The sequence below is a fragment of the Podarcis tiliguerta genome (assembly GCF_965153285.1).
Source record: "Podarcis tiliguerta genome assembly, chromosome: 3".
In the NCBI taxonomy this organism is placed as follows: domain Eukaryota; kingdom Metazoa; phylum Chordata; class Lepidosauria; order Squamata; family Lacertidae; genus Podarcis; species Podarcis tiliguerta.
In genome coordinates, this window is record NC_139536.1 from 116,824,260 (window position 1) to 116,838,299 (window position 14,040).

The 14,040-nt window shown below is 39.0% G+C and overlaps 1 protein-coding gene across 7 annotated transcripts in view; it reads right to left on the bottom strand.

Moving 5' to 3' along the window:
* Positions 1 to 14,040, bottom strand: part of WDPCP (WD repeat containing planar cell polarity effector) — a 171,202-nt gene that overhangs the window by 81,742 nt on the left and 75,420 nt on the right. For all 7 annotated transcript variants that reach the window (XM_083435335.1, XM_083435332.1, XM_083435333.1 and 4 more), the window contains exons 9-10: positions 10,966 to 11,157; positions 2,502 to 3,111 (exon numbers count right to left, since the gene is read on the bottom strand). In XM_083435335.1, the coding sequence (XP_083291461.1) occupies positions 2,502 to 3,111; positions 10,966 to 11,157 (802 nt within the window). The remainder of the gene's footprint in view (positions 1 to 2,501; positions 3,112 to 10,965; positions 11,158 to 14,040) is intronic.

The following is a 14,040-nucleotide window of genomic DNA, read 5'->3' on the forward strand; positions in this document are numbered from 1 at the left end:
ATTTCATTGGCCTCAGCTCCGTTGAAAACCACGGGGCTGTCCAGGCTCCATGCAATCGGAGAGGGCACTTCGGAGCCAGACAGTCAATAGCCCTGTTTAACTCTGCATTCCAGTGGGCCACCAGGGAATCAGCTGAAAGGCCATCAACATGGGATAAAACATCCCTTACCACTCTCTGGAAACCATTTGGATCCATTAAGTGGCAGGGGCAGACCATCCAAATCGTCCCACCTCCCTGCAGAGGGGAAGGGTCGCGGAGAAGTCCAGTTACACCAGGAAGTGATCTGTTCGTGGGACTTCTTTTGTTTCACTTTTACTTAGTGTCAGATCACCCACATCCGTAGATGTGAACACCAGGTCTAAGGCATGTCCATGACAATGAGTTGGGCTAAACTTATTCAGGGACAGCCCCATTGAGGCCATGCTTTCCACGAAGTCCCAAGCGGCCCCTTGTAAGGTTGTGTTGGCATGGATGTCAAAATCCCTTAGGACAACCAAACTAGGTGTCTCCAGGAGAGCATCTGCCATGACCTGAAGCAACTTGGGCAGGGAATCCTTGGTGCAGCGGGGAGGTCAGTACACCAAAAGGAATCGTGTACTGGCCCTATTATCTAACTTCCAGAACATGCAGTCAGAAAACTGGGTCTTCCCAACAGGACGCCTGGTGCATGCTAATGACTTCCTAAAAATCACTACAACCCCCTCTCCCTGCCCATATTACCTGGGTTGCTGTGCATAAGAGAAACCTGGTGGACAAGCAGTGGCAAGAACAGGCCCATCTGTTTCATCCAACCAAGTCTCTGTTACACATGCTTCTTAAATTAAATAAGCATTATATTTAATTAGATCTAGAGTTATATTAGTTTTAGCTACCAAAGCTATTAAACTATGCATAAAAAGGTCAAGAGAAAAAACATCCAAATGCTATCCTAGATATATTTTGGAGGATATTTTAATATTGTATTTTATCTAATGAACAAGATGAGTCGGGGCAACAATATCTCAAGCACAGTATTGATTTGATGGAAACCCACACAACAAATTTTAATGTGTGATAACTTTTAACCATGGAGGTAAGCATCTTCCCATTTGGGTTCTTGACTTCTCTTGGGTGGTACATTTCCAAGTGACCTACTTTGGTAAAAAAAAGGTGACAGCCAACTCACTGCCTAATTGATTTAGGAACAGTACCCAGGGAGACAGTCCAATTAAGTTTACAAGCTGGCAATTAGCAGAAAGGCCTCTAAATCCCTGTGCTGAGAGCCTGTTTGTCTCAGAAAAAACACAAATGTGCGAGAGATAGGAAAAGGAAAGCTGTGCTTTCTGGAAAGCTGTTGTGAGTCGGAGCCACAGGGGAGAACTGTGGAGAACAAGGTACATGTAGGCAGAGTGCCTTCTGTTTTGACAGGTAACTGGGTAATTTAGAGGCATTTAAAAATAGACAACATGTATGAATACATCAAATAATTGTTTTAATTATATAATTCCATGTAGATGTCTGCAACTATTAAACACACTACTGGACAAAATGTCTCAGGATATCTAGAAGGGTCCTCCCCCCCTATTTAATAGATTTATTGGGTAACAAGGACAATTTACAAATAATATATATATGGCTAAATCTGCACCTATGTTTGATTGTAAACTGTTGATAGTTAATTTGAAATTGGAATGTGTCTATGTGTCTAATTGCAGTGGCAATGTGAACAGACTTCAATTATTTCCTATGCTGATGTCCATGACTGTTTCCTCTAATATCTCACTCTTTCATCTTTTGAAAAGCATAAATGTTAGATTTAGTTTTAAAAAATGGATTTGGACAAATAATATAACAGAAAATGGGTATGGTCTAGAGGCACATTAGACCACCTATTTGCAGAAACTAAGCAGGTTTGGGTCTGGCTAGTGAACAGTCTGGGTCGGATGGTAACAATGGTAGCAGTTCAATGGGGGACGGAAACTCGATGAGGCTGGAATGCAGAAACAGAAACTGGTAAAGGAGAAGAAACTGGAGCAAGGCCAGGATCACTGAAGTTGGATCAGGAACTGAAGCAGAATCAGAAGCAAAAGCAGGAACTGGCAACAGGGTATAAACCATGTTGCTGTGGCGAAGAACCAGGGGGAAATGCTGGCCTTATATACTCCTCTTGGGTTTGCCTCCAGGTGCTGCACATCGCCTGTCCTGGCCACACCAGCCAGGCCACCCTCGACTCCAAGACAAACACAGCAAGGGCCTGGTTCTGCAACTCCTCACTCCACTCAGGGTCTGGCCCCTGCAAATACTCCTTACACACGGATGGGTGCTACATGTATACTGCCTTGGGTTTTATGACGGAATGAGTAGAATATATAAATATAATAAAATAACAAAATATCATTATTTACACTATTTGCAATTTGAACTGCTTGAAAAATGTAGAAATCATGTGGATTCACTATGAAACAGCAACAGTTAATTATAGAACATAATCCCTTCTGCCACAAACAGTGCATCAACTTACCAACTTTAAAATGCAGCACTCCAATAGGTCCTTTGTCAAACTTAAGTAAGAGAAGATCATGGATATCTACATCATCCATGCTTGGACATGAAACTTTAGGGGCAGCCCACTGGATCTGGTTGAGGCTGCTGGATACATCAAAATGTTCACTGAACTGCAAAGTTGATTTGGTTGAGAAGTCTTCAGCTAAAACCTGCATTTTAATTGGAGATAGTGCCATGTCAAACAGCTGAAGTTCCCCTTGGGAACTACCGACCAGGACTATGGCTTCACTGGGGTGGCAGCACATTAAGACAGGCAATAGTTCTGCCTGTGCTGATAAAGTTACTTGACGGTAGGCTTCATATAGGACTATTGAAGAATCTTCACACCCCAGAACAAGTTTGTCTTCTGTAATGTTCCGGCAGCAGCTGATGGCCTTTGATAGCAGTGGTATTTTAGTGACTGCCACACACTGAACTTTATTCTTAACATACTCATAGACGCAGCTGTCAGCCATGGGCTCGTGGTCTGCATTGAAAGCGTGTTCTACAGTATGAATCTGATAAGGATTACATGAGCTAAAGCCGGCATCAAGTGGATCCCCATCGGTACGTATGTAACTCAGAATCTGTAAAACAACACACACAACCAATTTCAAAACAATCTAGTTTAGCTCTGAATGGATTTAAACAATCTAATGCTAATAAATTCTAAAAATGGAATTATATTATTTGCTTTACCATAGGACCCATTTACATTGCAGATGATAAAATTATTGTAAGTAATAAAATTGTTGTTGCCTTTCAGTCCTTTCCAATATTTGTTCATTATTAGTCTTGTGGAACATTGTTGTCACAGAAGCTTTGATCTAATGAAAATATGGACAACTCAGACTGTATTTGTTACCAAATCAAAAATATCCATCAGTTATGTAACTTAATCCTTGAATTCTCAGGCCATATCATATCTATTCTTGATTTTGGAGAGAATCGTGCAGCAAACTATAAAATTATGTAGATGGACTTTAATATTCTTAGAAAATGGTATTTTATTTGGTTTTGACATTCTGACCTTTGTGTAAGCACATAAAAGACTGAAGTTATTGAGTGATATCTGACTAAGTCATTGTCAGAGTCTGCTCACTTAAATTAATGAGGTTAAGTTACTTGATTTCAATGGGTCTATTCTGAGATTGATTAAGATTAGATATCACCCACGATTATTATTATTATTATCATTCATAAAATACCTAAAATTTAGGAAGCAGAAGCACTGTGTTCACCAATGGTCACTAACCTATTTGGGTCTAAGGGTACATTTGGAATTTTGAGAAGGTGCCAAGGCACCAATCAGGAAATGGCTGCTGCCCGGGGTGTGGCCTAACACAAAATGGCTGCCACCTCCAAAAGAACAGAATAGGAAAAGGGACTGGAACATAAAATGGTTCAAATATGAAAACATCAATTCATTTTTGTTATTGTTCGATAACAAGAATGTTCGATAAACTTTATTTCCCCCCAGACAATGCTAAGTTTCGGTTATCTGTCACTGCTATGCTGCTGTGGATTAGAGCTAGAAAATAGAAGAAAGCTGAATCCAAGAATAATTTTGAATTACTACAGACAGCCAAATACATGCATAGTCACAAATATTAAAACATACTTAATGCTGGGTGGCAAGTTTTTTTTTTTAAAAAAAAACTATCTTTGTGGAATAGAAAATAATAGAAATACAAGGAAAATATAAATCGAATACATTAAAAACTCACCAGAGTACTGGTTGAACAATACCAGTCCCAACTAGTGTGATGTTTGAGTCTGAATGTCATCTACAAGCTCCTCAAAATTAAGGGTGTATGAGGAAATGATCATAATAATGATTGCCTTTGCACTGTGCTCCCTGCCCCCCCCCCCCCGACAAAAAAACTTGGGAACCATCCCTGCTGTGAGCCAGGAAGGAAAAGGTGATAGCAATAATGATGACTCTGCAATGCCTCTCTCCACCAAAACTCAACTTGGGACCCATCAGGAAAAAGATGGCAGTAATAATGAAGATAATGCTGCACCCCCCACAACCTGGGAACAAGCAGGAAAAAGGTGATGATTATATTGACAAGAAGAATGCTTCTGCACTGGGTCCATCCCCCAAAACAACTTGGAAACAAGCAGGAGAAGGTTATCTTTGTTATGAAGATCATCTTTGTGCTTATGCATTGGGCTCTGCCCCAAAAACAGCTTTGGAACAGTCCCTGCTGTAGGATATGCAGGAGAAACAAAAAAGGCTTGCCGTGGGCTCATTCACAGTTCTACTTTTCCCATGGGTCTGCAGAAAACCAGATTGATGTTTGTTCTCCTTTAGAAGTAAACAGCTGGTTTCCGCAGGAGAAAGTGGTGGGAGAAGCAGAAGTGTGGACAAGCCCCATATCTTTTCTCCTTCTCTCAGCCACACACATAGATTTAACTGTCAGGCAGCTGTAAGCAACTCCCACAGCCGATTGCCAGGATCGTACAAAGACAAAAAAAATTCTTACCATCTGCTTTTTATTCAATATTTACAGAAAGAGGCTTGGAACACAGCCTCTTGGATAATGGTGAATCTCCACCCCCCTCCCACTTCCTCATTCGTCATCAACATCTCTACGGGTGCTGCTTAGTGCCCTCTGTCTTTGAGCAATTTGCTCTCCCACTTTTAAGGCTTGCCAGGTTCTGGGAGATGGTGGGTCTGGGGAGGCAGTCTCCATCATTCCTCCTCTGCCTAGTTCCTGACATTAACTGTGGGGTCTCCCAAGCAGCTGGCTATTCCATGTGCCAGCATGCAGCAAAATACACACAGCTGCAAAGGGAGGATTTCTGTGTTTCTTACCATAACCCCACATTTTCAAAAAGTTTCTCAAGCAGCAGTTTGTGACTTTTACACATGGCTGGTAGGCAGCAAATTTGTGACAGCTGATTCCCATGCTTCTTCCCCTACCCAGCACACAGATTTCTTTATTATTATTATTATTATTATTATTATTATTAACTGTATGCCCGCCAGCTGCTCCATGCTGTTGGCAGCAGCAAAATAAAATAAACAGAGAAGCAAACTGGTGGATCTAAGGGCTAGAAAGTAAGGCAGAAGCAGGAAAAGTGCACTAAAAGGGAGAAGGAAAACAGCCACTCCTTAGGATCCCAGAGATTCCTATTGCCTGGTATCCAAACAGTTCTTATCAACCACAGCTCTGACTTCACTCAAGGGCTAAAAACACTGACAGGCAGGAGCCACCAGGCTGCTTCATTTCAAAGAAGTTGCTTAGAAGATGTACCTGCACATTTTGCTTTCTAACTTTTTTCTAGATGGGCTAAAGAAAGGTCAGAGCCTGGGTCCTCTGTTTCTGGGTGCCAATGAAGGCCGTTGTGGATGCCATGGTGCCCACAGGTGCCAGGCTGGCAAACCCCAGTGTACACGGATTAAAGACAGGATAATCCCTGCCCACATCATTATAATCTAAAATACATGACACGAAAGGAAAAAGAGATGTGTAGAGCAGGCAAGAGAAAAACAAACAAACAGCTACCAATTCTTAATTCTTCTAATGACCAGGTTGAATGGAAAATTCAGTTGGGGTGGCACTCCAAGGCAGCAGTTTCTCAATCAAGTAGATAAAGTTGAAATGAAGCAAATGAGCCTTTTATAGCAGCTCTTAACTCAGCTCTGACCTATGTTATAAAAAGTGACTATGTAAACAACAGTATCCTATTGGTTAATAAGAATGAATTCTGTAAAAATTAAGAGCGCAACATTCTGAAACTGGGCCCCTGTTTGTCCATTCTGATTTTCTTTTTATTATTTTGATTTACTGTATTACCAGTTTTATTTCATGTTTTCCTATACCACACTGGTATCTGTATAGTAGGCTAAAAATTAGTAGGCCAAAAAATTTAATGAATAACAAAAACACTGGGATTTCCTGCTCATGTCAATAGATTCAGAACAAACAACTACAGAATAATAGATGAAGAAATGTAGGTTCAGTGACCCATAAGGCTAACAAAGTTAGACTGAAACAACCATGGGAAAGTTATAATAACTGAACTGTGCAAAAGATATCAAAAAGTATAGTTTGGGAAAGGGAAAACAATCATGTTACTGAAAGCAGTCATGCTTTCTGACTATTTGTCAAAGAAAACTACTGCAAATTAGTCTCGGGGGGGAGGAGGCTCTGGAGACACACTGGTAGTAGACAAATAGGTAACAGAGCAGTTAGAGCTTTCTTCAAAAAGAAGACTAAAAATAAATAAAATCAATCATAAAAAGTGGGCATACAGCTGTTCATATTTGTGTATGGAGAGAAAGACTTTGAGAAAAACATTTTCCCGCAGTTAGACCTGATGAGTTTGAGACAGTGTAATAATGGAAGGAGAATGGCGGCATCCATTCTTTGAAAACTGCAATAAGGGCACAACACACCTTTTCCGCAGAATATTGCAAGATGATGGTAGTGAGAGAAAAAAGTTAAACTTCATCTGCTTTTCTACACAGCATCACTTTTCATTTCATAAAAAGGTCACCAGATCAACATTTCAAGAATAAGAAACACCTCAATACTATTTATTTATTAAAAAATATTTGCACCCTAGCGTTTTCCTCAAAAATAGCATCCAGGGCTGATAACAAACTTAAAGAGCAAAACATGAACAACTAAAATATGCTTGAAGAAGCTGGATATTCTGAAGTAAGAGCTGGAACAAATGGCACAACTGCATATAAGAAAGCAGTATTTTCTGATCTGGATTAGTGTTCCCATTCCAAATGGTGATGCCTCTTCTAGATTTGTTGAGAATTTTCTTGCACTGCAGCTCCATACTTCTCAAACATAGTGAGTGGAATAGTTCTCTTTGCCTATTCTATTCTGCTCCCTATAACTAAGAGTGTAAGAGATGGGGAGGCTTGAGGAATTTGATTTCTATGAATTGCAGTGCACTTCCCAGAAAAATGTGCCGAAGAGAATGTACTTATTCTTCAGATTTGACAGTTCTCTAAAATTTGTGATAATAGTTGTCCTCTCAAAAAGTACCAAAGCACAGTACAAAATATGTATTTCAGGATAAAACTTAGAATTATGAAAACTGGGATAATCTATGTATCTGAATATGTATCTTATGATAAAATGCATTACTGTATTTAAAAACAAATTCTCATGCAGATTTAAAAAAATTAAGAAAACTCAACAGACTAATGAATGAACACATGCAAAACTGATACTGACTGAAAATAGATTGACCTGCCCATTTCTAGTAGGAGATTGCCTGCATTGTCTGAGTTGGGAGACATTCATTGTCTGCTCCCCAAATCCATATTCTTATTTAGTTTGTACACAGCAGTAAATGGACATCACAGAAAGGTACCTTGCAGACAGAACTCTAACTTTTAAGTAATGTGAGCAGGGACTTCTCTGCCTTACCCAACATGTAGTGTATAAGCTGCACTAAGCAGACATGATGCAATTTTTTTTAGTGTATTAACTGTAATGGTAGCAGAAAGTAATATTAAAATATAATTCAATATAATTAGATTGGTTTTCTACTTTAAAAATTGCTACGTACAATTGTTGCACATTTCCATTTTAGCAGCCTGATCTAGCTAATCAAGAAAAGAGCACTATCTATATAACCTTAGTCCAGACAAAAAGAAAAGATGAACCATTAAAAGCTTAACTAATCTTTGCAATTAGAGCATTTGCTATCTTATGTATAGTCCTTGTAACCTTATGTTTGGGATGCAAAATAATAATCCTGATTCTTATTTCAATAGGTACTTGCTCTTTTCTGCACACTTTGAAGCACATAAATAATTGCATCATTTTGCATAGAAGTAGAGAAGAAGGGATAAAGCCCCCATACTGAAGGAAATAATAGTTTTAAACATTAGATTTTAAGCAGAAAATTGGCTTACCAGGAAGATAAAAAGGAAAATAAAGGAAACATAAAAATTAGCCCTCTGTGACTGAATTGTCTGTCTTTAAGATGAGAAAACTGTTTGATTTACTTTACAGATGTTAGCAAACTGCTAGTTTAATTTCACACTATGAAACTGTGTAAAAAAAAACTAATTAGAAATGCTGAGTGAAAATTTCAATACATGGAGACTCCTACATACACTCCTGAAGAAATATGTATTTGTTTTTTTCTTCATTGCTTAAACATTTAAGGCTCTACCTACAAATTTATTGCTTATGCACTGTATTCCCATTTCTGTGAACAGTCTAATTTGTTGATATTGTGGGTGCTATTCATTTTACTTTATTTGAAATCTGTTGTTTTTATTCATTTAAATCTGGCATCATTTTACAGGGTTCGGATACCAACTATCTTGAGTGAAACTTAGTAGGGAACCAGAAGCTACTAAGCTGGTTCCTGTCATCTTTCATTCTTAAGGACTTGTGATCTTCTCAGAATCATTATCTCAGTAGAAATATGGCTGACAGTTGCACTGTTCCCAACATAAATCTTAAAAGGTGAACATTTTGGTGTGCTGTATGCAGCTGATAGGCCCAAAGACTCTGCCTGCTCTCCCCCTTGCCGAAATTTCTTGAGACTCTGCCCTCCATCCTGAATTGGGTAGAAGACATATTGGGACATTTTTGCTGACAATCCATATGAAGAACAAGAGGAAGAACAAACAAGAACAAGCTACTTTGTTTTTACCTGAAAGCAGTGTCCAGCCTGGAGATAACAGAATAAACAATGTAAGGAGGGAGCTGTAGCCCAAGATAGGAAACAAGGTGCTAAGGGAACATCTAGCTACTTTAAATAAATTTGAATCTGTAGGGCCTGAGGTACCCAAGGATACTCAAGGGGCTTGTGGATGTAATCTCAGAGCGTCTGTCTATAAAGTTTGAGAGTTCTTAGAGAACAGTGGAGGTCCCTGCAGACTGGAGGCATGCAAATGTTGTCCCCATCTTCAGAAGGGGGGGGGGGAGACCCACTACTGATCTGTGAGCTTGACGTCAATATCAGGAAAGGTTCTAGAACAGATAATTCAACAGTCGGTCTGTGAGCACTTAGAAAAGAATACTGTGATTACTAAGACCCAGAATGAGTTTATCAAAAATAAATCATGCCAGATGAATCTCATTTCCTTTTTTGATGGAGTTACAAACTTGGAATGCTGTGGACATAGTGTATCTTGATTTCAGTAAGGCTTTTGACAAAGTCCCCCATTCTTGTGAGGAAGCTCGTAAAATGTGGGTTGAACGAGGGAACTGTTAGGTGGATTTGTAGCTGGTTGACTGTCTGAACCCAAAGAGTACTCATTACTGGCTCCCCATCATCCTGGGGAAAAGTGACAAGTGGGGTGCCGCAGAGTTCTATCATGGGCCTGTTGTTGTTCAGCATCTTCATAAATGACTTGGATGAAGGAATTGAGGGGATGTTCATCAAATTTGCAGGTGACACCAAACTAGGAGGGGTAGCTAATGCCGCAAAAGACAGAATCAAAATTAAAAATGACCGTAACAGATTGGAGAACTGGGTGCAAGGTAACAAAATGAATTTAAACGGGGACAAATGTCAGGTTCTGCACTTAGGCAGGAAGAACCAGATGCACAACTATAGGGTGGGGGACACCTGGCTTACTAGCAATACATGTGAAAAGGATCTAGGGATCCTGGTGGACCAGAAGCTTAACATGACTCAATAATATGATGATGCAGCAGCAGCAGCAGCAGCAAAAAAGCGAATGCTCTTCTAGGCTGCATCAACAGAAGTATAGCATCCAGATCAAGGGAATTAATAGTACCACTCTATTCTGCCTTGTTTAGACCACACCTGGAATACTGTGTCCAATTCTGGGCACCACAATTTAGGAAGGATGTTGAGAAGTTGAAATGTGGGCAGAGAAGGGCAACCAAGATGATTAAGGGTCTGGAAACCAAGCTGCATGAGGAACGATTGAAGGAGCTGAGTATGTTTAGCATGCATAAGAGGATTGCCGCAGAGTATTTTTTGGGGGGGGGCACAGACCCCTTATTGAAAACATTGGGGCTGGCTGCCCCCCCCTCACCAGATGGCACCCCTTTCCAGACAAAAATTATTGGACCTGAATACTTCAGCCTAACATCAATTCAAACTGGTCATTTAAGACTTTCAACTTTTGTCCTTTCATTTCTTCTGCTGTTTTAAAGAATGACACTGTTGTTGTAAATTGATTGTTGTGTTTATTTAAAATGACCACACACACACACACACACACACACACACACCACCTGAGTTTGCTTGTGTTTTTCCACCCTTCTCATTCTTTTTCCTTTATGCATTGTTTTTTAGACTGTAAGCCTGAGGTGGCTGTCTCATGTGTTATTGATCTTCCGTAGGCCACTCTGGAAGTGCTTTAGGATGAAATGTTGGGTAAAACCATTTTCAAATAAATAAATAAGTAAATAACCAACACACAGTAACAGTGTTAAACATGAAGATTACCAGGATTTAATTTAAATGTCTACCTGCAAGCTGCCATGCTCATAGGTCAAGAGCAGCAAGTTGGCTCTCTCCCTTTCACTGGAACCAGGAGACCAAGGCCACACTTCATCCTTTGCCGTCAACCACCAGCATAGAACTCTATCTTCTTTGCTATTTATTGCCAGATGATGCTTTGTTCTTCTATTGCCTAGCTCGGGTGTATCAATATAAGATATCTGAGGGGGGAAAATGCAGGACACATCTGAATTTAGAAAAGCAACACTTTTGTTACTTAGGCTGTCTACACCTAGGTTCTCACAAAATCATTCTGCATGTAAAACTATGATTTGTCCAATGAAGACACTACTTCCTTTTCCAGTTGAATCCCATCTATTCTTTGATTTCACTTGCAGTGATAGCCCAGAATAGTAGTGAAGAAACTCTCCAGAATTAACGTAACACAGCAGACACTATGGTCTTGTCTTGAATTGAACTTGGACCTGGAGAAGATCGGTGAAAGTCATCACTAGATTTCAGTCTCAGTTCCCTATCTATGAAATAGAAACAGCACTGTTGGTTTCTCAGTGCTATTGTGAGGATGGATCAGAGAAAGAAATACCACTGTCTACCTCAAGCTATGGGGATTAGGAGTGTTACAGAACAGAAACCAATCCATTGGCTTTAGAGGAAAGAAGCAATATATGGACTAATACTGAACTGGTAATAATAACCTGTGTAACAGGACCAAATATATACTTACCACTATAACAATATATTTTGAGTTCACAGCAAAATTCATTTGCATGCATGATTATTTCTATAAATCACATGTGAATTATGGAAGCATTGATTACAATTCTTTATTGATGGGCACCAGAATTTTTAAAAAAGTTTGTGTCTCCAAGTTTATCTGGTTTACTGCAGAGCAAGCTGCCTGACAAACTTTTAAAAGTTGCTCTGTTTTTAAAATTAAGTTTTGGAAACATATCTTTAAGAGGTTTTGCTTGTATGAGACTATGCCTTAGGTAATTTTATGGAAACAATGCAAATCAATTCATATAATTATGAACATCAATCCAGTTTCAGGTAGTTATAAAACAGAGATAGCTTTGATCACCTTGGTGGATGATCTGTGTGGGGCACACAGTGCCTATGGAGGCTGTCCCTGGTGCCCACAGAGTGCCTTCCTCACTCCTAGCCCAACCCAAATCAGGCTTGGAAGAAGTTTCTGTTGTAATAATGTAATAGCTTGTGCTGTGGACCATGTGTCCAAGTGTTTCTCTGGTTTGAAAAGGTGCCCAAGGGTCAGAAAAATATGGAAGCTCCAGATCTAGCCAACCGTAGGCGTTTAAGTTCAACTGATGTCAGTGGGAGAAATAATTGAAAATAATCATGAATTTGACATAAACACCCATTCTTCTCCCAAGCCTCCATTTTCTCTTTGACTATTCTAGATGGAAAGCTTCACTGGGTAGCAAGCTATCATACCCGGACTTTATAAAGCGCACGGTTCACAGACGGTGCTATGTAAGTACACAACAACAATATATTTAAACTTGTGCTTAACTCTCCCGTTGAAAATCTAAAACCTAAAAGAAGTAGCTGGGTTTTGTCCATAAATGTATTCTATTTGAGGAGTATGAGTCTTAATTAAGTGGTAGGTTTGCAGATGCTTTGTACAACATGTAGTGCTGAACCTGAACTTAAAATTAAGGGCAAAACTAGACATGTTATAGGATGTCAGTGAGTGGAACTTCTGTTTTTTTTACACTTAAGCAGTTACAAGGCCCACCCGTCAATTACATTTGGATTGTGACACTGAGGTTGTATACACCACTTGACTGTAAAAAAAACTTAAAAGCAGTTTAAAAGAAGAATAAAAAAAATTGTCAACAAAAACAGTTAAAACAATTATTTAAAACATTAAAAATATGTAAAATTAATGATAAGCTAAAAACCAGATTAAAACACATGTCAATATTCTATGTATCTGGACAGGCTAGCCTAAGGAGATATATTATTTTTAATGTTATTTATTAATATATATATGGTTTTAGCACCCTTAACTGGTGCGGGGCACCATGTGTCATTGACTGGGCTATGTAGTGATTCTGTAGCTCTTTTTGGACTACACATATTTGGAATATGCAGAAGAATTGACATTAACATCTTCAAGCTGTGGTAGTTTTTAAAAAATTGCTTTATCGTGTAGCTGTTTCTTTACTTTTAATTTATTTAACTTTCACTCTTACATTCTGTGGTCAGTGCTTAATCTTAGTAGCTATTTCTATCTGCTTTTTAGGAAAGGAATCACAGTGAGGGTGACTGCATTTTTTTCAGAACTCTTATATCTGCTTTCTTACTGTACCAAAATAAAAATTGTGAACAACAATCTCTTCTCCAAATGAGCCAGCAAACAGTGTGTTTCAAAATATTTTTTGTGAGATGAGAAAAATGGATCAAAAAAGGTATTAAGCTGTATCCTGTACGTATGCTGCTCTGCTCATTTTTAATAATTACTACGCATTACTACTGCACATAGTAAAAATGGCATGTGCATTACATATAGTGATGGGATGGGTCAAATTTGAGAGTTTCTCAGTTCTTTTTCCAATGTTACATTTTAAAGATTTTGCTTAATTTTTTCATAGAAATCAATGGGATTAACAGTGCTTGATTATGTACAGATTACATCTAAATTTGTATTTAAATGTAACCGTAATACTGAAAACATCTAGGATCTAGCTTTACTATTATAACATGTACTCATGTATGAGTTCCATCCCGTCATTTGTACATGTAAACAAAAGAATACTGTAAGCGGAGATACTTATGTCCCTAGTTTTATAGGTGGATAAGGAAGCACATGAGTTAAGGAGGAATTTACTGCTGTGACTCCAATCAATACCAAAACACACAGTCATGGTTGCCTGACAGCATCGACCTGCATGTAAGGATTTAATGCTACTCATATTAAGTTCTGCAATACTGACCAAAAGGCTACGGCTACTTTTTTCAGACACAGCTTCAAACATTAAAAGGTCATTTACAATGTTTGGATGTACCATTTATTTTTCTCCTGGATTAAGAATGCCAAGTGCTGTAAGGGAAGATGGACT